Genomic DNA, 27,843 nt, shown 5'->3' with positions numbered 1-27,843 from the left:
GCTGCACGAGAGGCACTCACAGAGTGCCTAAGGGACAGAGAGCTGGGACTCCACCAACGTGTAAGAACAGGTTCGTGACTGTTTTGATGCTGGCTTACTAATAAATGTTTCTGTGTGGCAGGGTTTGGTTGGAGCCTTGCTTGCGTTTTGTAACGCACCATCTGCTGGCTGGGTTGTGGGGGAGGAGAACTATAGCCTTGATCTACCTCTAATTACTGGAGGCTACAAGAAAGTCCCAATAATTACAAACCACCATGTAGGCTTAGGTCAAAGACATCAAATTTGCTGCTTCCCGGGGTTCCAGCCATTCAGGGTTCCCAGTGAGTGCTGCCCGGCCTCAGACAGGGCTCCCCAAAGAGCAGGTGCAACTGCTCTGGCTGGTACAAAAAGCAGCCCAACTAACCCCAAAGAGGGCCAGCCCCTCTGGCTTCCCAGTTGGCTTCAGGCCCACCTGAGCTCCACAGTGCACCCACCCACTCCACACACATGTCCCTCTCCTTCCTCAACCCCAGGCAACCACTAATCTGGTCCCCATTCCTATAATTTTGTTATTTCAAGAATGTTATACAAATGGAATCATATGCTATGAAACCTTTTTGGATTGACTTTTTTTTTCGACTCAACACACAGTTCTCTAGAGATCTGTCTTGGGTTCTTGTATCAATAGTTTGTTCCATTTTGTGGCTGAGTAGTATTCCATGGTGTGAACGTGCCAGTTTGCCTAACCAGTTACCCACTAAAGGGCTTCTGGGTTAGGTTGTTTCCAGGTTTTGGCAATACAAATAAAGCTGCTATAAACATTTATATGTAAGTTTTTGTGTGAAGAGAAGTTTCTATTTTTCTGGGATAAACATTCAGGAGTACAATTGCTGGGTGGTGTGATAGTTCCATGATTAGTTTGTTTATTTTTTAAAGAAACTGCCTATTTCCCAGAGTGACTCTACCTTTCCCACCAGCAAGGGATGAGTAATCCATTTTCTTCATATGCTCTCCAGCATTTGATGTTGTCACTATTTTTTATTATCACCATTCTGATGGTAATGATGTCTCATTGTGGTTTTCATTTGCCTTTCTCTGATGGCTAATGATGTTTATGTACATTTTTTTTAGTTTAAAAGAGCTGTAAAGAAGAAAACAGCAAAAAAACCATCATCTACTTTTTGTTTCTCTGTTGTATGTATTCTGTACTGTGAATGCCCAGAGAATACTAGAAGCAAAATGTGCGACTAATGGTGGCGTGGTTTCATTCCTCCACCTCTGGGCAGTTCAGTGGCACTGCCCAGCATGTGCGATGGCCCTGCTGTGGGAGCTGCTCCCCGCTCCAGTGTGGCGGACCGGGGCAGAGGGCTTGTCCCATCAGGGCTCCTGGCAGCTATAGGTAACGGCACAGAGTTGGCCCTTGGATTAAAATCCCTTAGCCAGCTCTGCCTCAGACCAACTGAAGAAAAATAACTGCTTTGCCCTATTTTTAAGTATCATCACACACTTACTTGGCAACTTGTGGTGGTGTTTTGTCTTTTCAGCAAGGAAATTCTTCTTCCTAATGTCTAAATTCCTCTCCTCTGTAAAGTACTCCTGTTGCCCTCCCAGGTTATTCTCTTTCATCTTTGCCTTAAGTGAAAATAGCAGCTTTTAATTAGTTTTGTGCTCCCCTGGACTCATTGCCTTGTTACTGCGTGGCTTGACCTCAATCCTGTAATTTCTAATCCAGGCTTTGACTATCCCACCTTCACCGTAGTGTACGTGCATGCAAGACTGAGATAGAGAGACAGAGGTTGTCAGACAGGAGTGTATATAATCCATTAGTGTGATTACAAAAAGTAATAAAATGAGTAATGTGTTCCTTACCACTCAGCTTAAGAATGAGAACATCCCCAGTGTCCTTGCAGCCTGCCATCTGGTCGCACATGTCCTGCCTTTGTGTTCCCCCTCTGTTACCCCACCGATGAAGAAGTGAGGTCATGAACATCGTGTTAACAATTTTCTGGCTTAAAAAAAAGTTATATTACACAGGCATGCATCCCTAAACAACATATTGTTTGTTTTGAACCTAATGTAAATTGATTCATTTGTCTTCTGTAATGTTTCTTATTGGTCAATATTATGCTTTTGAAATTCATCCATGCTGATGTGTATAGAACACAGTTCATTCATTTTCAGTACTGTATACTATTCCATGACATATGTGTATCCCAATTTAGTTATCCTTTGCTTTAGTGACAGACATCCTGGTGGCTTCTATTTGTGCTGGTATGAACACTTTGTCCATGTCCTCCTGAAGGTCTTGTGCAAGAGTTGAGAACATGCCCCAGGGCAGAATTGCTGGCTTGTAGATTATGCATTGTCAACATTACTAGATAATGCCAACTAGCTTCCAAAGTTTTGGTGTTAAAGTTATATTGACCTCGTAAACTGAATGGGGGAATTTTACCTTTTTCTAATGTTTGAAAAAGATTGTGCAATTTAGGCACGATGCTTTTTTTTTTTAATATTTGATAGAACTTATCTGTAAAACCATCTGTCACTGGAGTTTTCTTTGTGGGACAATTTAAACTACTCATTTATACCATTATCAACATCACCTTACTATTATTGTTATTATTTTAAGTGGTTATAGAACTATTTGAATTTTTAATTTTTTCTTGAATAAGTTTTGGAAATTTATATTTTTCTCGAAATATATTCATTTCACCTAAGTTTTAAAATTTATTGGCATAATTTTTTGTAGCATTCTCTTCCTATGTACAAAAAACGAAAGCAGGAAAGGATTTAGTCCAAGGTTGTCATTTGGTTCACAAAATAACTGAGAATGTTCAGAAAATGAGCAGAAATATCGAGAGGTTAGGTGGTGGGGGACACAGCCAGGTCACCCCGTAAAACAAGTTGCACCAGAGCGTTTACTCTCTCCCCACTTTCTCTCTACTTTCTGGAATTCCAATTACTCAGATGCCAATTGTGTTTTTTTCTGGAACTCCTATTATTCAGATCCTGGAATCATCCTTTATTTGTCTCTTTTTTTCTCATAATTTCCATTTTGTCTCTGCTTTCCTTTCTTCAAAAGGATTTCATTAATTTTATCCTCCATTTTATTGAACGTTTCACTTTTTGCTATTTGTTTTTGAAATTTCAAATTTCTTTTATTTTTATTTTTTAAAGATTTTATTTATTTATTTGACAGAGAGACAGCCAGAGAGAGAGGGAACACAGCAGGGGGAATGGGAAAGGAAGAGGCAGGCTCCCAGCAGAGGAGCCTGATGCAGGGCTCCATCCCAGAATGCAGGGATCATGCCCTGAGCAGAAGGCAGACGCTTAACGACTGAGCCACCCAGGTGCCCGGAAATTTCAAATTTCTAAAAACTTAAGAATGAAAATTTTTTTTTAGAAATTGAAAATTGTTTCCATTTCTGAGAGCTCTTTTGTGTTCTGTTTACACCTTTGTAGTGCAGCGTGTTCTTTGTACAGAGTAACAGCTTCTCTTATCCCTCTGGGATATATAGATTTTTTTTTCTGCTTTCAAAAAACTCTCTTCTCCTTCCAAGTTGCTTTTTTTTTTCCGGTTTGGCCCTCTGTCTTTCATGTTAGCAGCTTCCCACAGGTAATCCTTGGTCTGTCTGGGTTTGAGAGCTGGATGGAGGGCCTGAGGACTCTGCCTGGACTGAGCATGGGGTGGGTCCTAGAGCTGAGTGTGATTGGCTCGGGAGCCCCCAGGCCAGTGTCTTGATGTGGGTAAGATTCCCCAGAGAAGAGCTAACCTCCCGCCCGCGTGGCCGAGGCCTGGCTGCTATCTTTTTGGAGTCAGAACTGGCAGGGCCATAGTTTGTGCAACCCCTTGGTCTCAGAGAAGACCCCTGTCTCCCCCGTTTAACTCCCCCTTCACCCCAGGTTTGGTGCTGATACTGTCTGAGACTTTTGAGGATTTTAATGGTATAAATTTTCTCAGTCCTCAGCTTACCCCATGGCTGGTGTAAGGCTTGGGCTGCTACCCATCTGCTTCCTAGGAACAAAAAATTCGGGATTGCTCTTGGCTCTTATGTCCCTGTGGGTTTATGTTTGTCTTGAAAAAAGTTGCCTCCCATTTAATGGAATTTCAGGAGGTAGCAAAATTAACTATTGTGTTGTTTCCTCTCGAAACCCCTTTTCTGTATTTTAAATCTCAGCTGAATCTCTAATTATTCCCACCTTTTCATTCCTAATGTTGTTTATGGTTTATTTGTGCCTTCATTAAGAAAATAGAAATTTCCCAGTTTCATTAGTTTTTTTTTTAAAGACTCAAGTTTCAAAAGAATGGTACCTGCAATTGTTCAGTGCATATACATGCCTGTTAGATTTAGTGTATAATTTATGTGGATTCAGTAGCCTATATCCTTACCAAATGTTCATGTGTATCATCCAACAGTTACCAAAAAGGGAAATGAAAACCCTCTATTCTGATGGTGTATTTTTCAGCTCTCCTTGCATCTCTTTTAAGGCTATTTTGTTAGGAAATCCAGGGTTAGAATTGCTGTATCTTTTTGATGACCTGAACTTTTTACTAGTCTTTATTTCTAGTAACACTTACATGCTTTAGTGGCCGTTTTGATTGGCATCAATAAAGCTATGCCTTTTTTCTGTTGGTTGGTATTCACCTTATGTATACAATTGTTTTCTCCTTTTAGTTTCAACCTTTCTGTGACCTTATGTTTTGGCTATATTTCTTGAAAATATCATAAAGTGAGATTTAAAAACTCTGCTCTGATATTCTTTGTCTTTACTAGAACATGGTAGTCCAGTCATTTCTGATATCTTGTAGATATTAGGGTTATAGTCCAACTGTTGTGGCCCTTTAACCAAATAACTCAAAGGATCGACCAATATTTTATCTTCAGTGTTGTGAGAGCACAAGTCTCAAACAAAGATACATGATAGCACTTGTTAAAGTTTTATCCAACTTAGTAAGTAAGGATCCAGTAGGAACCCAAATTGCTGACTGCAGGGTGTTTGAGGAATAAGGATTTGAATAGTCGGTTGGAAAGGAATGTGGGATTATATTGCCAAGTTAGGTACCAGCTGGGCTAACTTTCTACAGGGTAATAACTGTGTCACCTCTGGGTTAGTTTCTCTGCCAGACTATTAAGTCCTGACAGGTCCTCCGTCCCTAACTTTGCTGGCTGTGAGATGTCTGTCTATACCTTCTTTGGCTAAGGACTGTGAAAATTCCATAACAGCAAAGTTACATGCCCCAAAGTGTCAGATGAGGTCAAGACTTCTTGGAAAAAATTCTAGGGTGATCTTAAAAAAAAAAAAAAAAATCAAGCAATCATCATTTTGCCTGTATTTAAGTTTGGGATGAAGTTTTCTTTCAGAATTTAACATGGAAATATAAAATTCTTTGTCAGAAAGTGTGCAAATAGTCTTATTCATTGATAAGGTTAGGGGTAACCTTAGCTAAAAAATAAACTAGAATGGCTAAAGGCAGCTGTAAAATAAGATTTTATACAGAAGAAAATTAACTTTGGTAGCAAGGCTACTGTAAAACTTAGCATTCATGATTAATGGTTATTGAAATTAAATTAATTAAAAAATTAAAAAAATATTAATTTTAATAATAACAATGGTAGGGAGATGACACATCTACTACCCTTATTTCCATGAAAACATAGGTCTACCCAGGCAGGTGTGCTCTAGTGTTTTCTATTTTCCTTCCCTGTTCCTCACCCCACTCTCTTTTTATTCTTCTTCTTTCTCTTTTTTATTTTTTTCTACAGTAGAATTATATATATATATATATATATATATATATAATATATATATATTTAATTGACGTGTAGTTGACATACATTATGTTAGCTTCAGGTGTATGACACAATGGTTAGACAATTTTAGACATTACTCAGTGCTCACCACAGTAAGTGTTGTTACCCTCAGTCACCATAAGAAGTTATTACAGTATTATTGACTATATTCCCTATGCTGTACTTTCCATCCCTGTGACTTACTTATTTTATAACTGGAAGTTCGTATACTTCTTAATCTTCTTTGCCTGCATTATTTATAGTAGCTAAGATATGGAAACAATGTAAGTGTCCACTGAGGGATGAATGGATAAAGAAGATACGGTATGTATACACAAAGGAATGTTACTCAGTTGTAAAAAAAGAATGAAATCTTGCCATTCTCAACAACATGGATGGACCTAGAGGGTTTTATGCTAAGTGAAATAAGCCAGACGGTAAAAAAAAAAACAACAAAAAACCAAAAACCAGATGCCATATGATTTTACTTATATGTGGAATTTAAATAGCAAAACAAATGAAAAAACAAACAAAAACCGGAGGTAGGCTCTTTCTTATTTGTTAATCAGAGACACGGAAGATTGAGTTGCTATCATGGATCCATACAAGGCTCCTCTCTCAATTTCTTTTTTTTCGTTATCATCTCCCATTTCTCTTCCTCCCACCTGCAACCTTGCTAATATGTTTGTTGTGTATTCTTTTGCTTGTAAGAATTTTTATGAAATGTTTACTGTTTTGTGAACATTTTTTCATTTATGGAAATGCTTCACTAATCCAGATACAGAAGAGGTCTTTCTGTATTTAGTTTGGGGAAAAAAACCGCTGTTCTTGTTTTTGTAAGTTATTTTTCAAAAAGATATGAATTTGTCTTTGCTATAGTACAATCAAGTTCAGTTCTCAATTGCCCAATATTAGGCAAAGCCGTGGAGGCCTTGTGTTGAGACAGTGGAGCCAGTGGATAGAAAAGTTAGGGCTGGGACTGAGGTGAGACATGTGTGGTGACCATGAACCTGAGTGTGAGACCCTCTTTAAATTTTGCACCTAGGTCCTTTGCTTCCGTCATTTCAGTTTGAACCCTGGACAAAGCCTGGATCCCTGAGTCATTTCATGGAGGGGTCTGGCCGGACTGTCGGGTTCTCTGCAGAAAGCATGGTATGAGGAAAAGCAAACCTCTCCTGCATTATGCCGCTGATGTCTGGGTCTATTTTTTCACTCCAGCTTTGCCTATCTTGTCTCGCTTACTACAAAGTGAGAACAGTTACAAAGGAAACACAGTGAACAGGAAAACTAAAACAAGATAGCCAGAGCCAGGTGGTAAATTTTGCAGTATCAGTAAATGTGCCTGGTTATATTTCTTGATAAATAACAGATACTCAGAAAGAGCTTAAAAAAAAAAATCCAATGTTAAATATAGGAAGGTTGAAGGTAAAGGGATGGAAAAAAACATATCTTAGGAAAATGCAAAAAGAAAGGAAAGGAGTGGGAGCAATATCGGTATTAGACAAAATAAAATTCAAGATTATAAGATAAATATTCATATTGATAAGTTTCATATTATTCATATTGAGCCGATCCTATTTCTGACAATAATAACTTCAAAATATTGTAAGTAGAAACTGATTGGAATAGAAGCATTTGATGAATTGGCAACCATTGTGGGAGAGTTCCATGACTCTTTCAGAAACAGAAATATACAGTGTGACCAGTTTTTTAGATAGGTGGTCTTGGCAGGACTCATAGGGCACACTCATGATCACAGTTTCCCTTTGTCTCTTTGTTTTTAATTAATTAATTTTTTTAAAATAATTTTTTATTATGTTATGTTAGTCACCATACAGTATATCCTTAGTTTTTGTGGTAGTGTTCCATGATCCTTTTGTCTCTTTGAAGCTAGAGTTCCACAGCTCTGGTTCTTTCTCTGCCTCTGGTCCTGTTACTTCACGGATCCCTCTTAGATAAAATGAGGTCTTCTGGTCACTTCCAGATGCAAACAGATTTCAGTTCCACAGTTCCAGTGTCCAATCACCTGCAATAATCAAGATGCTGATCATGAACTGAAGTTCAGTCTTCTCCCTTCCTGCAGCTGGGACCTGCTTTGGAGACCACACTCATGGGGCGTGATATAGTGCTATGGTCTGTTTCTCTTTCCTGGTTGCCCACTGAAGTGTCTGCGCCTGCCTGGGGTGGGGAGCAGGAGTTTGGAGTGGGTGGGCGGAGAGAAGGAAGGATATGCCTGGTATTATCATGAGAGGGAGACTGGCTGTCTGGGCTTGGAAATGGTTTGACGCTCACGCTCCCTCTGGGGCACTTTCCTGGGTTCTCTACCCCAGTGAGCTCCTCTCACATGGCTCTGGTGAATGGGCTCTCATCTTGAACCCTGACCTCCTCAGCCCTGAATTCTTCCCCCAGCTCTGGTTCTGCTGAGGTCTGTTTGCCTTGGGGTGGACATTTTGCATAGAATTTCACCTCACACAGGTTCTCTCCCATTATGTGGTCCTGGAAAAAAACAAGTCTGAAGGGTGGCCTAGCCCACAGCAGCAAAAAGCTCCAATGTCAGAGCACCGAGAAGCCATGACCTTGCTCTGTAGATTTGGGGGAGCATTTGTCTGACGGGTCTACAGTTTGAGCATAATGAGTAAGAGATAAACCTTTGTTATGGTAAACGGCTGAGATTTCAGGATTACCTTGTGACCACAGCTTTGCTGATTAACTGATTCAGGCAAAAACAAAGGTGGGGAGCGATAAACAAGAAAGCATATACAACATGAAATGAGAGGGATGGTATCCCACTCCCTTGACTTGAGGCAAGAGATAAGTAATGCTCCTCCCTCACCCTGGCCTTGGGGACGGGAGGCACAGCTTGCAGCAGACAGAAACACAGAAATCCTCTTCATGAAACTCTCTTAATTGCCAGGCTCTTTATCTTGTCATATTTTTTTTTTATATGAGTGAGGGGTGACCTGGGGATGGGCTCAAGAATCACATTATTGGTTCTTTTTTTTTTTTTAAAGATTTTATTTATTTATTCGACAGAGATAGAGACAGCCAGAGAGAGAGGGAACACAAGCAGGGGGAGTGGGAGAGGAAGGAGCAGGCTCCCAGCAGAGGAGCCTGATGTGGGGCTCGATCCCATAACGCCGGGATCACGCCCTGAGCCGAAGGCAGACGCTCAACTGCTGTGCCACCCAGGCGCCACACATTATTGGTTCTTAGATTTATTTTGAATATATATTTTTTTGTTTCTCTATTGAAATCCCTTTGTGATCTGATTTCTATTGGGTCTTTGGACTTCTGTTGAAACTTGTAATTTAACATCAAGTTTATAAGGAATTTGAATACCCTCTCATACCAGTTTAACCAATACTTGGTAAGCCATTTGGTAAACCTCAACTTTAATTTAAGAGACAAAAATATATAAAACCTAGCCAACGAAAAGCAAACACACATTCCTTAAGGGTATGCGTGGAACGTTCATAAAAGTCTACTTATTGTGCCACAAAGAAAATTGTGATAAGTTACAAATAGCAAAAAAAATACCATTATGTTTACTGACTACCATGCAATAGAATTAAAAGTGATTTTAGAGAATGATATCCATCCTCTCATCTATATTAAAAAATTATACTTTGGCATTGCTCCAATATTAGAGAAAAAATAAAAATGAGCACTCCTGTGATTTATGGTCTAAGTGCTATGTCGATGAAGATTTTTGGCTTTAAATTCCTGTTTTAGAAACTAAGGAAGACTGTAAGTAGTCTTAGCTTTCAAGAAATTCGAGAAAGGGAACAACAAAATAAATCCAAAAGAGACAGAAGGAGGAAATTAATAAAGAGAAGAACAAAAATGGGTGACAGAATCATCATAAATTTACTGCTCATTCAAAGCTGCTTAAAAAAAAAAAACAACAGAAAAGGGAAGAAATCTTTGAAAAACTCAAGAAAAGAGAAAAAAAGAAAGAAAAGGAACAACATTAGGATCCTAGCTACAGTCAAGGAGATTTTTTTTTTAAAAAGTAGAGGAAGAAGAAAAAAGAAAGGAATAAAAGACTATTTAAATCTTTGTGTTAATAAATTGAAACTGTAGATGAAAGACATGACTTTCCTATGGAAACATAATGAGTAAAGTTGGCTCAAGTCATGCATGAGGTGCAAGAGGCAGTTATGAATAGCTCTACCTAAATAAGAAACCCAGATATTTTCACAAGTAAATATTACTAAACCTTCCAGGAATAAGAAGAGAAATCCCGAAACTTTTCTAGGATGACCAACCAGTTTGATTCGCCTGGGACTAGGGCAGAACCTGGGATGTGGGACTTTGAGTTTTAAAATTGGAAAAATGCTGGGACAAGTAGGTGACCCTACAGGTTTCAGGAATTGTGTAGACAGATTAGCATGACTCTGTTATCAAAATGGGACAAAGATAGCATAAGAGAATTGGGATCCAAGTTATGTATTAGCAAACTGAATCCAGCCATTTAAAAAAGAAGTGATTTGGCAAAAAGGAATAGATGAAAATGTTCCCAAATTGATAAAAAATAACTTTCAGAAATAACAGGAAACCTCATACTTTGTATTGAGAAACATTGTATAAGTGTTCTCAGTATGGTAGAGGACAGACCATATATTTGCTTAACAGGGTGCAGGAGATATTAGCCAAGATAATGAGGCCCAAAATATGCAAATATTGGAGAGGAAGGGACAAAACTGTACCTTGTAGAGAATATCATTGTCTATGATGAAAAGCCAAGCATTGACGAAGAAGCTATTACCATGAATAAAAGAATCCAGCTGGATGGCTGCACAGAGTCCTAATCAGACAGAGTAACAGAGTAGAATATAGAGAACAAACAGCTGAGGCTGTTGGGCGCTTGCTGCGTGGCGGGCTGTGCACCACGCACTTCTAGTGTGTTTTTTCATTTGATTCTCAGAACAATTTAATGAAGTATGTCGATCGGTGTCTTCGGTTTGCTAATGAGGAACGTCTGGTTTGAGTAACTTGTGCGCACAAGTTTAAGTGGTGGAAAACAGGAATTGAACCTACGTAGTTCATTCTAGAGTTTCTTTTGCTTTCCATAATAACTTAATTCATGATGACAACAAATTAATGTAAGGTATTGGTGGCAGGAACATCTATATGTCCTCCCAGATCCCTACTCTTTTTTCCACGGTGGAGAGTTGTAGCTGGAGGTGGCTGCCCAGCAGGGGCATTCCCAGACTCGCTTCCAACTACGTGGGGCCATGTGACTAATGCAAACTAACAAGAAATGCCCAAGATTTATAGGAAGAAACTTCTAAAAAGTTTTTAGAAGAACACATAACATTGGGTTAAATGGATACCAAATTTATGGATGAGACAACTGATTACTGCAAAGATCATAAGATTATAAGATATTATTTCCCCTATATATCTCTAATTTCTATATACTACTTGACTCGACAATTTTATCATTTGGAAAGTTATACAATTTTATCATTTGGAAAGTTATACTTAGAAGATAAAACAAACACATTTTGAAAGAGAACAATAAATCGTAGGAACTTCCTGTTCCACATATCAAACATCAAAGCCTATTATAAGATTGTGATTCAAGCAGAAGTGGCACTGGCACAGAAATTGGCCGGTAAGTCAGTGAAACAGACCAGGTAGGTCATAAACAGACCCATGTACATATAAGAATTTGGCATATGACTAAGATAGCATTTTAAATCAAGAAGGAATGGAAAAATAGAAAAATGTCAAGAAAATTGCCACCCACCTTGAAAAAAATAATGTTGGGTGATTTCACACTCACATTATTCTCAAAAATAAACAAGAAAGATAAAAACACTGTGAAGGGTTATAGGAAAATATCTTTATATCCTTGGAGTTAGGGAAGTTCATAAAGGAAATTTTTAAGAAGCCATACCAAATATCCACAAACTTGATAACATGAAAATTAACATATAATGTATGGTCAAGGTTCCATAAATAAAGGAGAAAATACTTGCTAAATAAATAGTGGGCAAATAATGAATACACAGAATATATTAAAAAACCACAAGACACCTATAAATTTTTAAGAAAATGACAACCCAGTAGAAGAAGGGGCAAAATGTTTACACTGGTAACTCACAGAAACATACAAAAAGTGCTCAGCCCCACTGATACTTGGAAAAATACAAATTAAAACAATACAGGGCTATAATTTCTAAACCATTAGGTTGGGAAAAGTTGAAAAGTTTGCTAATAAAAAATATTGGCTTGAGTGTGAAGAAATAGCTATGGTTATATTTTTGGTGGGACAGTTTTAAGGAACGGCATTTGGCAACACTGTTAAAATTTAAAAAGCGAGCACCCTTTGATACAACAATTCCACTTCCTCTTGCCTATCTACTCTAGGAATTAATTCACTTGTATACACAAAAAGCTAAATAGAAGGGGGTTTATTGTAGCAATATCGGTAATAGGAAAACTTGAAAATAACTGAAGTGCTCACCCAAAAGTGAACTACGGGACACTATGAAGCAATAGAAAAGGATCAAGGGACTCAAACTGGACCGATAGGGAGATAGATACGCTATTTAGAGATAAGACACATCATTAAGGTAAAAGCACAGTATTTACAATGCCATTTATGAAGTGTGAAAGGAAAGAAATCCCACAAAACATGTTTATTTCTGTGTGTACTTCTATACGCACGTAGATGCAGAGAAAAAGACAACAGGGTCAACACCAAACTGAAGGAGCCTGGGGGCGGGTAAGGAAGTAGGACTGGGGGGGTTTGGGGACATCTTTTACAATGGGCTTGTACTTGCGTATTTCATAGTATAATTTAATAAATTAAAATATAAAAAGATGTAAATGCTGATGCTTCAACCCCAGACATTTTTATTTGGATGGTTTGGATGGGGATTAGTGTTTTCTTTGACACCTCCCTGGGTGACTTGGAAACCATTGGCTTGAAGATTGACCTGTTGGCTATTGAAGATCCCATGTTATGGTCTTTAATTCAGCTTTTTTTTGGTATTTTCTGTAATATATAATTCTGTATTACAACAATGGCACAGTGCTCGCTTCTGCAGGACATACTCTAAATCTGGAACGATACAGAGAAGATTAGTAGGGCTCTGCACAAGGATGACACACAGATTCATGAAACATTCCGTGTATTTGTTAAGACGGCAAATTTTATGCTGTATGTATTTTATCACAATTAAAAAAATAAAAGTATAAATCACTTAATTAAAACCACAGAGAAAGATTTCACTTAACAGGCTCCGTGGTCACTAACTCACATGAGATCAGTCTCGGCTTAAACGAATGCTGGCTTTTCCTTTGGTCTTCAGGGAAAGCTCTAGCTTTTCTCTCTGTGACAGTTTCAGGTGTGAGGAGTCTTGGCCTGTCCGTGACAGGCACGGCGAGTTTGCCTCTCCCCTGTGCCATGTTAGTGCGTGCCTCCCCTGCACGCTGCCACTCAGCCCCCTGCATCAAGGCACCATCCACTCTGAAAAAGAGCTCCTTCCTGATCTCAGGGAAGCCTCGGTTTACCCTCTGTTCTTTATTCTATTTTTTGTTCTGCTGGGAGCCAGAGAACAGAGAGAGCTCAGGCTCACGACCATGCCCGAGTGAAGTGAACCTTGAGAAGGTCCTTGTGAACAGCAAGCAGCTCAAAAGTTTCTGCAGGGGAGCCTGGGTGGCTCAGTGGTTAAGCATCTGCCTTCGGCTCAGGGCGTGATCTCGGCGTTCTGGGATCGAGCCCCACATCAGGCTCCTCTGCTGGGAGCCTGCTTCTTCCTCTCCCACTTCCCCTGCCTGTGTTCCCTCTCTTGCTGGCTGTCTCTCTCTCTGTCAAATAAATAAATAAATAAATAAATAAATAAAATCTTAAAAAAAAATGTTTCTGCAGAAATACTGCTTTGTAACAGGGGGAGCCCTAGACTTGTTATCTGCTTCGTGTGGAATTCCAGCACACATTTGAGCCCAGACATTTCTGATGAGAAGGCGTTCAGATTGTGGGTCTGTATAAATGGTTCTTGGCACATAATGAACAAAAAGTAGACTACTATTGTTATGTCACCTCGAGCCCGGCCGAGTGTGGCTGTTCTGCTCATGATCCAGAAACCTTTGTCACAACCCAGGAGGGGCAAACCCACTGCGCTGTGGCCAAGGGGCTGATGCTCCAATTCACCTTTAAAATAAGCCTTCCCTATCTGCTTACATCTTTCTCTTTTTTGGTTTTCCCACCCTTGCTCCCAGCTAGCAAGACAAGGACTCAACATTGTGCTCATTAGCCGGACACTTAACAAACTACAGGCCACGGCCGCAGAGATTGGTGAGTGACCCCGAGAAACCAAGGAGATGTTTGTGGAGCCCACCAACCAAGTCTGCTTCTGTCCTGCCTTGGAGGCTCCATCAGCGCCGAAGGCTGGCTGCTCCTGGAGCCTGGGCACTGGCCCTTCTGTGGGGAGCTCACTGGACAAAGTTAGGTGCAGGACATAGGCAGCTTTGGTTCAGCAGGGATTCCTTGGGCTGGATGAAGTAGGAACAGACTCGCGCACACATAGGTCCACTATCTCCTTTGGTCCGGTGTCTTCATCTCTAGAGTTAGTTCTGCTCACCCACAGGTCCCAGCCACCCTGTTTCTTCTGCTGCTCCCTTCAAAAACAGGATCTGTTTGGGACTTCATTTCCCTATGTCTATGCCCTGTTCCTTGCAGGAAGGTGAGGGGTGATGCTTACTGGTGGTCGTCAGATTTTTTAAAAAAAGATTTGATCCAGGGCTGCCACGTATGGTTGTGAAGGTTGTACACCGTACAACTCTATGAGGCAGCATTCACGTTACAATGTTTTATTATTATGACTCACTGTGAAGTGTTCTTAGTTAATAATAATCATATCCCTCTTTGGGTAATTTATTTTAATAATTAATTATTAATTTAGCAATTCGTAATGTCCTTAACTCAAAGGAATGAGTCTTCAGTTATGAAGACTTGTGAAGACTGGGACAGGCTATCAGGAAATGGTGTTGTGTCCCTGAGGGAGATTTGGAATGGGAGACAGATGAGGGAGGTACGGGGCTGGAGGCCCAGTGGAGGCTCAGTGCCCTTCAACTAATGAATTCTGCTTTTGTTCCGTGTCTGCATATCAAAAGCACTCTGACCAGGACTAGGACATTCTTCAGTGCTTCCGTCATGATGCTAAGATGTGCTTTTTATTGTCCTCTTGAAAAGCAAGAAGGGTCTTTGGACTGAAAGCACCTCCCACTCCCCAAACTAAGCCTCAAGATCATTTCTCCCAGAAATACTCGGTTTAACCCCAAAGCTGAGTAGGCAGCAGTTGGTGAAACCTACCTGTTGCTTTCATATCCGCCGAAAGCTCCGGCACAAGGCTAAGTCCACATGGAACAGCGGAGTGGCATGGAGGGAACAGAGTGTGGGTGACTTTGGGCAAGCTAGCCTCTCTAAGCCTTAGTTTTCTCCTCTTGAAAATGGGTGTAAAATTTACTTCACAATGTTGTAGAGAGGATTAAAATAAGATATTGTGTATGTATTGTGAATGCTGAAGTGTTAGAAAAAACAGAGGATTGCTCTAAGCCAAGGGGGCCTGACCCTGAGCAGAGGCAATATCACACTATACTCTCACAGCCTCTAGACTGGGGGTCTCATACTAGACCATGGATCAATGTCACTGGGAGTGCATGCAATAACGGATCGCTGGGTCCTAGTCTCAGGGTTTCTGGTTCAGTAGGTCTGGGGTGCAGCCTGCGAATTTGCATTTCTAACAAGTTCCCAGCGATCTGGATGCTGTGGCCTGTGGACCCCACTTTGAGAATCACTGCATTAAATTTATTTTGGTGCATGCACTTGTCACCATAGTAACTCTTAGAAACACCAGAAATCATCACTCACAAATTTTTTAGCACATTACAGGAGCATTGGAGAAGTCCATGAGCAAGGGAGGGATTTGGATTCCCGTTCATTCAAGAATCCCTGTTGTCTCCAATGCAGAGTGCGCTACGGGGAGCAGTGTGAAGATTATACAAGCAGATTTTACCAAAGACAACATCTATGACTATATTAGAGAAAAACTTAAAGGCTTAGACATTGGAATTTTAGGTAAGTAAATTGCAAAACACAAAACTGATTGTAAGACATCAGGGAAGTAATTATCTTAGTGACTCTTGATTTTTCCGTGGTAAACTTGAACTTGACTCTGGACTGTCTTTTAAGCTGTAGCATTCAACAGAATATTACGGCTCAATTCTTCAAGAGGCGTATTGGATTAACAAATTTATTTATGGCTTTGGACACATGAAACTAAGATATGTCAACCTTCCCAAGCATATTTTATAATAGGAAAATGGATTTTTTCCCACTGATTTGGATGTTAGACAGGAAGAATCTCAGAAACACCCTCCTAAAGAATTAGTTTAACAGACAAATATTGCTGTGATTGAGTCATGAAATAGTGAGTCAGCATGGTTCTTTGAGAATTGACTTTGGTATTCAGGAAACAAGACGATGATAATAATAATATTTAATATTTTTTCCGTGACATTTTATAAGCTCATACAGAGCACAGTGTCTGTATTATACTTGGAAAGAAGATTTGATTTCTAGACTTCCTATTGAATTTTAAAAATAGTTAAATTTTTCACTAATAAAAATGTAAACCACATTATTGCAAAAAACCCCAAAAAGAATACACGAGCACATAAAAGATCTATAAATTTCTTAAAATCCCAACAGCCTGAGATAACGTTTTGATGTCTATCCTTCCAGACACATACACAAATTTACATACTGTTTTGTAACCTTTTTTAAAAACCACACACCACAAATGTTTCCCCGTGTCTTTACACTGCTAAGCAGCTGCAGCATTGTGAAAGCGTGTCGCACTCCACCATCTGGCTGCCCCCTGTCCCCCTGATGTTCCCTCTTACAGGACAACTGCTTTCCCCTCCAATTTCCTAGTTATCAAACCATGGGGCAAAGAACAGCCTTGTCTATACATTTTTTCTGTACGTGTTTCCTTAGGAAAACTTCCCAAGAAAAGGAACTTCTGGGGTTGAATATAAACATGTTTAAGGCTTTTAATAAACATTTGCTACCTGCTCTTCTGACATCTTTCTATTCTGCCTCTGTCAGTCAACAACGTCGGAATGCTTCCAAACCTTCTCCCGAGCCACTTCCTCGATACACCCGATGAAATCCAGGTAGGCCTGGGCTCTTTCTGCGGATGATTTCCCCTCACTGCAACCTGGGCCCCCTGGCTGGGCAGTCCCCCGGACCTGGGAAGGGGTACCTGGGACACGGTCAGGCCGAATTCTGTATTCCACGTGGGTGTCCGTGGCCTCTCTCTTTACCTTGGTACCTGACACACGGGCAAGGGCACCACTTTTCACAACCCCCTCTGGAATAGAGACATCCTTCTTCTCTGCACATCAGAACGTACCTGTCCACTGTCCTGTTCTTTTGGGGTTCTGTGTTCTGCTTTAATCTTTCGGGGCTTTGTGTCGGCTAACAAATTCACATCTGTACTTGTAAGTGGGAGAAGGCCAATTCTTTGGCTTTCTTTGTCTTCGCAAGTCATAGGATTTCTTTGAGCTTTCAGCATGAGGAAGGTCTGTGCTGCAAACCGCGTGTGGGGGTGTTGCGAGTGCGGCGAGCTTGACCGACCCATGGGGCTGCTGCGGAGGGCAGGACTGCGTTTGTTATGCATTTAACAGTCCTTGAAAGCACTGTTGGCTGACTCTCCTCCAGGCCCTGACTTTCGGAATCACGGAGTTATACCCACTGTAAACAGGCTGTCATGGTATTCCTGTGGTCCTATGTAAGCCCCAAGTCTACTGCATGGGCAAATAACGCCCCTGGCAAAATTCCCCTCCTTGTCACATGTCTAACCCCATCTAACTCCCTGTTGCTGGCACAAGTCTGTGTCTCTCCATTAAGCAGGCTCCATTCTTGCTTCTCTTTCCCCGTTTATGTCTGCATCAGTGCTTGCTTCTATCTGTCCCTCCCTTCCTTTCTGTCTGTCTTGGGTGATTTCAGTAGATTCTCTATCTGGCCCCTTGTAGCCCAAAACCTCTACCTTATATTACCATTTGCCTTTCTATTCTCTATGCTATTGTCTTCTAGGCCTACATATGCTAACCTTGCTTCCTCCAGATGGAAATTAACCATCTCCCTTTGAAATAACGTGTTTTGAAGGAAAGTCCCTAAATTTTGAAGGAAATTAATTATTTCTTAATTAACTTCTCCTCAAGATCACATTCTTAGAGAGTCACAGTGGCTGTCAGATGCTTACGGGTCCCAGTGTGTGCCTGGTGGCCATGAATTAGGAATCAGTTTCCAGGCTATGCCAGTAAGGCGCACTGCTCAGACACACAGTTTTGCCCACGTTATGGTTCTTTAGCACTGACTCCTTCTCAGGGGAATTTCTCAAATCGCCAGCTAATTTGTGGTTGTGATTGTTTATTACAGAGTCTCATCCATTGTAACATCACCTCGGTAGTCAAGGTATGTAGTCAATATACGTGCTAACTGCATTAAACTGTAGTAACTTGAAATCTGGCAACTCGGGGAAATTGCTTTCTCCCCTGAGGAAGTCTTTGATATTGAACTGCACTTGATTGAGAAGCCATGTTGTGGTCTTTTGATTGTCTTTTTCTGTTTTCATCAAGAAAATACAGTGATGAATTTATTCTCCAGACTATCTGAATCTTATTTTTACATCTAATTTTGTCACATGTCAGAACATATTAGACCTGATGACACTGAAACTTATTTGGGATAACAGGGCAACTTTAAAAAAAAATACCTTCTTCCAGTTTTAGTTTTTGGTAATAGTGGAAAGTTCACTCAGTTTGGAAAAATGACAGAAGGCCTGGCTTGGATTTTCTGGACTTTTGATGTTCAATAAATATTTGTGGAAGTGAAACTCAAGTTCGTATGTATTCTGATCTCATCTCAACTACTAGTTAGCTGGGCAGTGTTGCTGTTTAACTCCCTCCAACTTCCGATTCTTCATCTGCTGTTGAGACCGTGTTGGATTAAGGGGTGTGTCAGGGGCCATTCAGCAGTTAGGTTCTTTGATTGGGGTCAACTGCGTCAGCATTTATAGGCATGGTTATCACAAAGCTGTCCTATGTTGTGCCTCTGAATGAGTAAGAAAAAGGCACCCCTCTGGGCAGACAATTCGGAAAAAAGTGCTGCTTTAGAGTGGATAGATGATGCTTTTGTGTGCACACGATGTCTCCCTTTCCTTTGAATGTGGAGAGCCGTTCTAACTGCCTGTGAGTGAACCCTGGGCTTTCAGCTTACAGTCACCCCACAGCTGGACACCTTGCTCAGTATACAATATTCCCAACTGTGCATGGCAGTCCTTGTGACCACTCTGACTAACGGCAGTGAATCAGGTATGATCCCTGGTTTTATGGCGCTGGGACCCCAGTTAAGGAGCAGCAGGTCTCATCTTTATAGCAAGGCCTGGGAGAGGAGGGCTGGTTTCCCAAAGGAAAAGAGGTTGCTCTCAACATAAGGAGGGAGATGGATGCTGAACGAACCATGTGAAATTATGTTTAGGTGGATGAGCTGAGTTGATCGTTGGTTGGTCTCCTGTAAGCATACCGGTATTTTAAAGTTTCCTGCTCAGTTTTTATTGGTACATACATTCTTTTTATGCGGAGCAATCAATAGTTTTTTAAAACCCCAGCTGGTGTAATTGTAAGTTTTATATGTTCAACTGTTGTCTGCTGCCTTACCACTAAAATCTTTCATGTTATTTTACACACTGATCTTTCAGGCTTGGTCCATTTGGTCACAGGGTTTCCCCAATGTATTTGACAACCCTCTGACCTCTTTAGCAGGGAATTGCTTTGATTTGCTAAAAAAATTTTGTTATATATATTGGTAGACACTAATTTCCTTAAATAGTGAAGAAAACTAATTGAAGATTAGCTTTCTAAGTACACCGTGCCTCAGTTGGCCACACTGGTTGGAAGCATGCCTAGCATCACTTAGTTACCCCAAAGGAGTCACCTGGAAATAACAGAATTCTCTGTCAAGGGCAGAGATGTGGGAATGAGTTCATGGGCAAAGGGAAGTTCGGGTAAGAGACTAAATTTCAGGAGCTTTGGGACAGAGAGACCCACAAAGTCCAATGTTGTGTCTCTGTTGGGATCATAGGGAATTCAGGCGGGAGGCTTGGAAGAGATGCGGGTGCTGCCCAACCGCGCTTCCCAGTGCCCTTCGTGAGGTGGGCCGAGCAAGGGGAAGGTGACGGCATGATGCAGGCCTCATGCTTCTCCCCCCTCCCTCCACATCCAGTGTTTCAGGAGATAGTCTACGGATACTCCAACCCCCACCACTGCCCCGGGGCAGTGGGAACATTATCTGGAGTCCCCAGGCTTGGGTTTAGGAGCCTGCCCTGCGATATAGGGGCAATGGCGGGGACAGAGCCTGCCGGGAAGCTCCTGCAGGGCCCCCAGACAACATGGAAAAACAGGCAAAATTTGCCTTCCGGTCTTCAGTCTCCTTATTTCTCTGCCCCTCCCCATGCGTTTGGATGTTTTCTCCTCAAACCTGCTCCCGAGACAAGGCCTGATGCCACTCAGTTGTCCTTTTGAAAACATTTCAGTCTGTGGGTTTGCCTCTTCCTTAATTCCTAAAAGGGGTGCCCTGTAATTATGAAGTTAAAAGCTCTCTTAATGGGCTATTTAAGTTCCAGAACTGCTTAGGAAGACCTTTTCCGGGACTAGCAAGTTGGGACAGGGAAAGGACTTCCCAGCCTGCAATTCCAATGGATAGACAGACATGGGCTCTCTATGCAGCTATTCCACAGACCATCTGCAAGCTGTTTACATGGCTGCTGTTGGACTGCGATGTCCTTCTCTAGCTCATGCCTTGTATGTGGAGTGTTCGTGGACACTGGTTAGGTTTCCTGACGTCCCCCCACTTCTAACTTGTGGGTGAGGTTTATCATGGCCAACCTACTTACACCTGTCTCCCAGAATGAAGAGTATCTGGGGAACCTCAGCGTTGATCCCATGGCCAGAAGCCAATTTCCATAATTTTTCACCTCCCTCATTTTCCAGGAAGACGTTAGGGTTATGGGGACGAAACCAGCGGACTCTAACAGTTTGCTGTTCATCTAGGTTGCCTTTTGTGGGGTGTGGTCAGACTCTAGTGTTGCCAGAATTACCTCCGACAAGTGTCAGCAGATTTTCAAGGCCACCTGAGAGATTAAGCTCATTTTCCGGCTTCCTCTGGCTCCTACTTCCCTAAGCTCCCACCCACTGGATACTCAGCTCCTTCGTCAGAGGACTTAACTCTACCCCTTCTCTTATAGATGACACAGCTAATTCTGAAACACATGGAGTCGAGGTAAGGTCTGTTTTTGAAAAAGCACAGAACAGCATGGCCTCCCTGGCCTGGCCGTTAGCTGACCTGGGGACTTGGGCCACGGTGAAGGCGGTAGGCGGAGAAAGTTCATCCCACTGCAGCTTTAACCAATGGTAAAACTGTGATGAAGGACATGCAGCTTGCAGGAGAAAATGTAACATTCTGGACCAGGCCAGCTTTGCAAACAGATAAGCATAGTTGAAGGTTAAGTGTAGCATCTGCTGGCGGAAGAGAATAGCCATTTCAGCATGCATTGTATTAAAAACATTAACTCATGTTGAACATAAAAGAAACTTCAGAGGTTGGCCTGAGATCAAGGCCATTTCTTATTATTACTCAAATTTAGTAGAAAAAATCACCACCTATCAGTGTCTCTATTTAGTGTGTGGTTTTATTATCCTATTACAACACCCCTTATGGAACTGGCTTTTTCCCACGTGGTATTCATTAAATACAAATGGTTGATAGTTTTATCTTCCCTAGAGGAAGAAGGAGGTTGGCTTTATAGTCTAATTTGCAGTTTGTTGGTTTTTTTGGATTGAACCCATCTATTTGGGAAGGATTAAAGTTACCAAATTTCAAGAGTATTAAGTAAGGACCCTGGAGACTCGTGTGTGGGTCCCTGTGTGAGTAGATGATGGGCTGTCAAATTCCACCCAAGACAGGATTCTGCGTTTGACATCTGTCCCTGCGTGAGTCATCTTGAAGAGTTAAAAGGGACCTTGAGCTCATGTGGTCACATATGAGAAAGAAGGGTCCCTTCCCCCTTGAGTCTTGTCTGAGCTGAGTTGGTCCTCGGCATTTTGGTGGGGGATCTCTGTTGTAGCAGAACCCGTTTCCAGTCCCCAGCCCTTGATGTCAACTGACTGCTGAGTGGGGTCACTGCTTGGTGTCGTGATCCAGGCCGTAGGGAAGCGTACAGTTCTGGGGAGCAGAACTCGTGATGCACATCCTAGAGGGGACGGACTTTTCCAGTGAGAGTCACAGGAGCTCTTTTGCTGTCTTTCCTCTCAGGGTGCGTGTGATCAGGCAGCAAATCATTCAGAACTTTACTTTGTTTTTTAGGCAGAAAGGCCTTATCTTGAACATTTCTTCCGGTGTGGCCATCTTTCCCTGGCCTCTCTACTCCATGTATTCGGCTTCCAAGGTGAGTGACAGCATGGAGGCCAAACTTCTTCTTCTTTCTCTTATTTCTCCCCGTTGGCATTTTCCTCTGGACTTCAGATCCCCTGGCAAGCTGATGGACAGACTGGCCTGGAGGGCAAATGTCCAGGGGGCTTCTATGTACAGGGCCCGTCAGCAGATGTCTGGGTACAAATTAGAAAAAGGCACTGGCCCTGGGCTGATGGAGCCCTGCAGCAACTAGCGGGACAGGCACAGCCCCCCTGGGACTCCAGGCCCTACTCACCTCCTTGCCCCAGAGCTCTGGTCTCTTGCTGCCAGCAAGTAACACTGGAGCTTTCTTCTGTCCTGGGGGCAGGTCAGGTGTCCCATGCCCTAGTCTTAAAAACAAACCCTCAGAGGAGGGGGTGTTCCCAGGCAGGGAGACAAGGGAGAGCTTTCCCTGGGTAGGGTCGTCTGTATGCCGTGGCCCTCGGCATGTATTTATCCCAAAATGTACGCTCCTGCTCATTGAGGGAGCTTTTCCCAGGCCAAGAAACAAAGTCCTAACTCCCATCAGGCAAACTGCTGCATTTAAGGTCAAGCAGGTAGGCTCCCTGCAGTACCCTTGGAAATCTGAATCAGTTGCCTCAGATGACAAAACAAGCTCTCCCTTAGGTGTTTTCTCCTTCTTGCTCCAGGCTTTTGTGTGCACGTTTTCCAAGGCACTGCAAGCAGAATATAAACAGAAAGGAATCATTATTCAGGTGAGGTTAACAGCTCTGGGTCTTTGGGTCGAGGAACTGTGGCTTCCCATGGAGCTGGGGCCACTGCCTCCTGCAGGACCGGCTGTGCATACACAGCCAGGAGGGAGGGTCTGGATGACACCATGGGAGTTCCTGTGACCATCACAGTGGCGACTGAGCCGCCCTAGTTCTGCCTGCTGCTGCCCTCACCCATGCCCTGGAGGAGGAAATGCAGTGAGTGAGCACTGCATCAGGACAGAAATTGGGGTCTCGTCTAACCACCCTTTACTCTCTGACCCAGGTACAGGAGACGGGCTTAGGTGGGAGGAATTGTGGAGAAGAAACAAAAGAAAACAGCAATTGATCCCTGTTGGAACGAGGCAGCAGGCAGGGGTTGGAAGTCCTTTGGGAGCTGTTCATCTGTGATGGGCCACAAAGATCCCCACACTGTGGTTCTTTAGTGGTTGGGGAAGAGTATGTGGTTTCCTGTTTCACCTCCATGACAGAACCATCGTGGAGATGACCTCGTCCCAACCGTCAACAGAGCTGGGTAGTCACAGCCATCTGTAGTCTTGAGGTGTCAGTGACATGCATGGGCTTGGTTCAGCAACATAGTTAGAGCTAAGTGCTTTCTGGAACCTGGAATAAACAATTTGCAGACATTTTTTGTTATTGTTTGGGAAGAAATTTTATGACCTACTATTAGAAATGAAAATGGCACACTCACGGTTAAATCTTCAAAATGATTGCTGTACATACTGATGGTGTTTTGCTGGCCGCGATGTGCGGTTGTTTATTTTTCTTACCACAACAGGAAAGATGATCAAGTATGTGTCACTCCTGGCTCCTAACTGAAGTGTGAAAGTGGGAATCCAAATTTAAATAGCTCCAACTTTGCTTGTATATGTTAGACATAAGCTCCTCGCATAAGGTTGCCAGATAAAATACAGGACACCCAGTTCAATTTGAATTTCAGATAATAACATTTTTTTTAGTGTAAGTATATCCCATGCAATACTTGAGACATATTATACTGAAATTTTTTTCCTTGTTTTTCTGTATTTCAAATTTAACTGTCCTGCATTTTTATCTTTGGTCTGGTCACCATGTTTTAAGAGATAATTCATGTCCTCAGTCACCCTGTGTACATTTGAACCAGCTGACGTTGTGTGGCTAAGGCCTCAGCTTGAGTTAGTGATGAAATTAAACCAGAAACCAGTTTTTCTGATTCACAGCTCTGTGCCAGTTCTATGCCTTTCCAGTGCTCCATTATCAGTGGAGATCCTGCGACTTTTTACAGAAGAACAGAGTTGGAAAATAAAGGGAGGGTTAGAATAGGGGTTCATGTCTTGGGGGTGGGCAGATTGCTCCTGTGTTATGGCCTTGATTCCCCATTGTAGGTGCTGACCCCATATGCTGTTTCAACCGCAATGACCAAGTATTTACACACCAACATGATAACCAAGACCGCCGACGAGTTTGTTAAAGAATCACTGAATTATGTCACGATTGGCGATGAAACCTGTGGCTGCCTCACCCACGAACTCTTGGTAACTGATACCTCCTTTCTCGAAGCACGCGGTCCCTGCAGAGCTCTCCTTTGCTGTTGGAGCAGCCAACCCTGTCCTCTCGTGGCCAGGCTTGTGCTGCCAGAGGCTGTGCTGCTAAGCGGTCACATAGCCAGTGAAAGAGCATATGTAGCAAAGGCGAGAAGCTGGAGCCCCCAGGCTCAGCCCATAGATAACCCCAGACTGGCAAATATCACCCTTGGCTCACCCTCACTTCTTTCCTCAGAAAGTAAGGTGGCTCCCTGAGCTCTCTGGAAGGGCAGACCAAGACACAGGAAGGTCCTTGTGTCGGGGTGGGGACTGGGTCCTGCTATCTTCTCTGGCTCCCTGTGTTAAGAAATGTTTTAATATCTGGCTCTCTAGGAAAAATACCCCAAACACATTGATTTGTAGGGTTTGCTGATTTTCATGGTTTACATACTCCCCCCATGGCTGATTTTAAGCTCCCATTGTGTTGTCCTTGCCCCTGGATTTAGGAATGTGCAGAATTGGCTCTTGAGAGCCAAGTACAAGCTGATTCTAGCACAACATGGACTCCATCGAATCTGGAAGTAAGATTTAGTGGCACAGGGTATGAGGACTTCTTACCATCCCTGGGCTGCTTTTAGAAGCAACCACAAACATGAAACAAAGGTAGACTTGACTTTTGCAAGCTGATACTGAAAACAAACAGACAGTGTCAGTGTGGTTCTGTTTCGAATGTCACCAAAAATTTTTTTTAGACATATCTTTACTTTCCCTTCATATGTCAACTTTCTCCTTTGCCTCGTGTCATGGGAATTAGATTTCTCCCCCCGCTCCTTCTCTCTCAGGTGCTAGAAGGAATACATGATCTCTTCCCAAGCATTCAGTTACCCCCTGGGACTCCTGGAGACTCTGCAAGAGATACTGAATTGTCTTGGAAGATCACTTGCTACTTTCACTGCAGAACCTCAGCAACGTGCCCAGTCACCAGTGTAAGACACGTGCCAAGTGGACATACAGAAGGAATATAGGCTCTTGACTTTGCCTGTTGATGATCTGGGCTTTCTCCAGATCACTGCTTGCTGCACGGCAGGAAAACAAATTAATAGAATGTCCAGTGAGGTCAACTCCGGTTTGATCTAGTCATCCGAGCTGGACATTTAGGAGATGTGCTTTTTGATTATTATTTAAAGTGCTCAGTCTTTCCGGGAGCATGCCTTTCTCCTGCCTCTCTCACTGAGATGACAGGGAGAAGAATCTTCATGCTCTCCTGCTGGTCCTCAGGTGTGTGTGGCTGTTGCCCCACATCTACCTGGTGGTTGTGCACCTTGCTGATTTATGACTCTGGGGAGCAATGACCCTTTCTATCCATTTGGTTTGGTCAGTGAACTCCCCGCTACTAAGGACTGCAGAGCCCTGAATCTCTGTACTTCCCCCATGCAGCCATAGACCTACAGTCCATCTGGATCTTTGGTTCATAAAGGCCCTTTGGCTCTCACTTCTGTGTCAGCATCAACATGGACTTGACTAATGCCGGAAAACCAAATGCTAGCACCTCTCTTGCCATGCTGAGATAATGTTCCCAAAGAATGGGGGTGATATCTCCTCCTCTGCCCTCAGTGTCCCCTTTATTTATTTATCACATGTTCATATTCTTCACCTGAATCCCCTGGTCTCCCAGCCCTCCACCCAGCCTAGGCCCGCATATAGAAGAATACACGTCCTCTGGGATATTGATGTCTTAAATAGGATCCATCAGCATTTAGAAAATGTTTTCTCGAGACATAGCCTGGCTTGCAAGATTATCGTCTTGCTACATAGTGCAATTCTAGTTGTCAAAAGTTGAAAAAAAATTTTGTCTTTTCTCTTTTGATTTCTTATGCAACAAATCAAATCTCTTCCGGCAGACAGAGGCCAAGAACAGCCTAGGCAAAAGAGCCTTTGTGCCTATTGAAGCAAAAGAGAAAACAAAGGAGAACACACAAATCACACAAATCTTTAAAGCCATTAAGGCCAATTTAGAGTTTGCTGGAATTTAGAAAAATCATTGACTCTGAAGTTTGAGCAATCAAGTAGAATTGACTGGTAAGCAAGCAAACCTTCTATTCCAAAAAGGCAAGGCAAAGACAGCATGCACTTCACTCGCGAGGAGTTTTAGGACCGGAACTGGGGCTGGAAGAGAGCCTCTAACGTAGAGTCCATGTGGTTCTCGGGGTTACTTCTCTTAATCATCTTGTAAGATCATTTGGTTCCTGTTTTATAGTTGAGGAAACTGAAATTCAGACCTAGATGAGATACCCAAGGCCACTTGGCTGGTAATGGTGAAGCTAGGGTTTAAGTCCACCTTTGTCCAATGCCATGCTTTCCCTGGTTTCTTCTATACCATCCTTCTAGATTGGGAGAAGGTAGACGGCAAGGAGGAGACAGAAGAAGGGACCTTTTAGAACTTTTTCTAGGGACCTAGAATTTTAATTTATTTTCTTTATGGCTGACTTCAGTAAGCCAAAACATTTAGTTTTAAGGCAAAGCTAATGAAAGGGCTTGATTTTGCTGTGACATTAAAAAGCTCTAAAGGGGAGAAAAATGAAGTTCCTGAGGAAAAAGTTGCACTCACTCATTGACTTGGCTAGTGGAGGAAGGGTTTTATTTTGTTTCCCCAGAAGCCATCTTTGGTGCCCCGCTTTGAAATATCTCAATGAGTGCAATAGACTGAGAATCTGAGCTTTCTGAAGAATAGGAACACTTACTGAAAAGCTTACATTTTCCTCTGGTCGAAATCCTGTTGTTCAGTGGGGGGGCAGTAGGTTGAGGGAGGTCGGATGCCCAGGATTACACTGCGGACAGAATGACTGCTTCCGGGGGCCTGAAGCTGTCTTACAGGACATGGGTATGATCTGAGGGCAAGAGGCCTTTCAATGCCTGTGCTTACTGCCTGGCGTGCATCCAACTAAGCATTCACGCCTTGACTTGAAGCCCCCCTCCATACCTGCTCCCCACTTTTCCAAGCAAATGTTCCGTGTTAGTGATTTATACTCTGCTGTGTCTGGCTCTTGTTCATGAACTCATCGATGCATTTGTGTATTTGCTTAGTGCCTACTATGCCTCAGGCATTATGCCAGGTGGTGAAAGCATTTCTGATTGTTTTCTGGAATCTCCTTTTAGTAGAACCTTGGTGAAAAGCACATGAAGACCCTGGGAGATTGGGCACTAGGAAGAGGAAGTGCTCGCTAAGAGAAGGAGACAGGGGGGAAGCGTGTTCCTCGGGCCAGGGTTCTTTTAATTTAGAATTTCCTCAGGGTTGATTCTACAAGTGA

At 42.4% G+C, this 27,843-nt stretch overlaps 1 protein-coding gene and 1 non-coding gene across 4 annotated transcripts in view; both read left to right on the top strand.

Annotated features, from left to right (window-relative positions):
- The window catches only part of HSD17B3 (hydroxysteroid 17-beta dehydrogenase 3), a 47,053-nt gene that overhangs the window by 11,090 nt on the left and 8,120 nt on the right, over positions 1-27,843 (top strand). For 2 of the 3 annotated variants that reach the window (XM_019810141.1, XM_002929459.4), the window contains exons 3-10: positions 14,007-14,082; positions 15,757-15,864; positions 16,897-16,964; positions 18,232-18,267; positions 21,098-21,132; positions 22,216-22,297; positions 22,953-23,018; positions 24,398-24,547. In XM_019810141.1, coding sequence (XP_019665700.1) covers positions 14,007-14,082; positions 15,757-15,864; positions 16,897-16,964; positions 18,232-18,267; positions 21,098-21,132; positions 22,216-22,297; positions 22,953-23,018; positions 24,398-24,547 — 621 coding nt within the window. Of the gene's footprint in view, positions 1-14,006; positions 14,083-15,756; positions 15,865-16,896; positions 16,965-18,231; positions 18,268-21,097; positions 21,133-22,215; positions 22,298-22,952; positions 23,019-24,397; positions 24,548-26,436; positions 26,615-27,843 lie in introns of all 3 variants that reach the window. The other variant, XM_019810140.1, reaches the window with a different exon arrangement.
- LOC117797038 lies at positions 12,817-12,922 on the top strand. The gene has a single exon (XR_004621851.1). It is a non-coding gene; the product is annotated as a U6 spliceosomal RNA (small nuclear RNA).

This window comes from Ailuropoda melanoleuca, chromosome 17, assembly GCF_002007445.2.
Source record: "Ailuropoda melanoleuca isolate Jingjing chromosome 17, ASM200744v2, whole genome shotgun sequence".
Lineage (NCBI taxonomy): Eukaryota > Metazoa > Chordata > Mammalia > Carnivora > Ursidae > Ailuropoda > Ailuropoda melanoleuca.
Note: the sequence above shows the minus strand (reverse complement) of the source record. Positions and strands in the feature narration are given on the sequence as shown.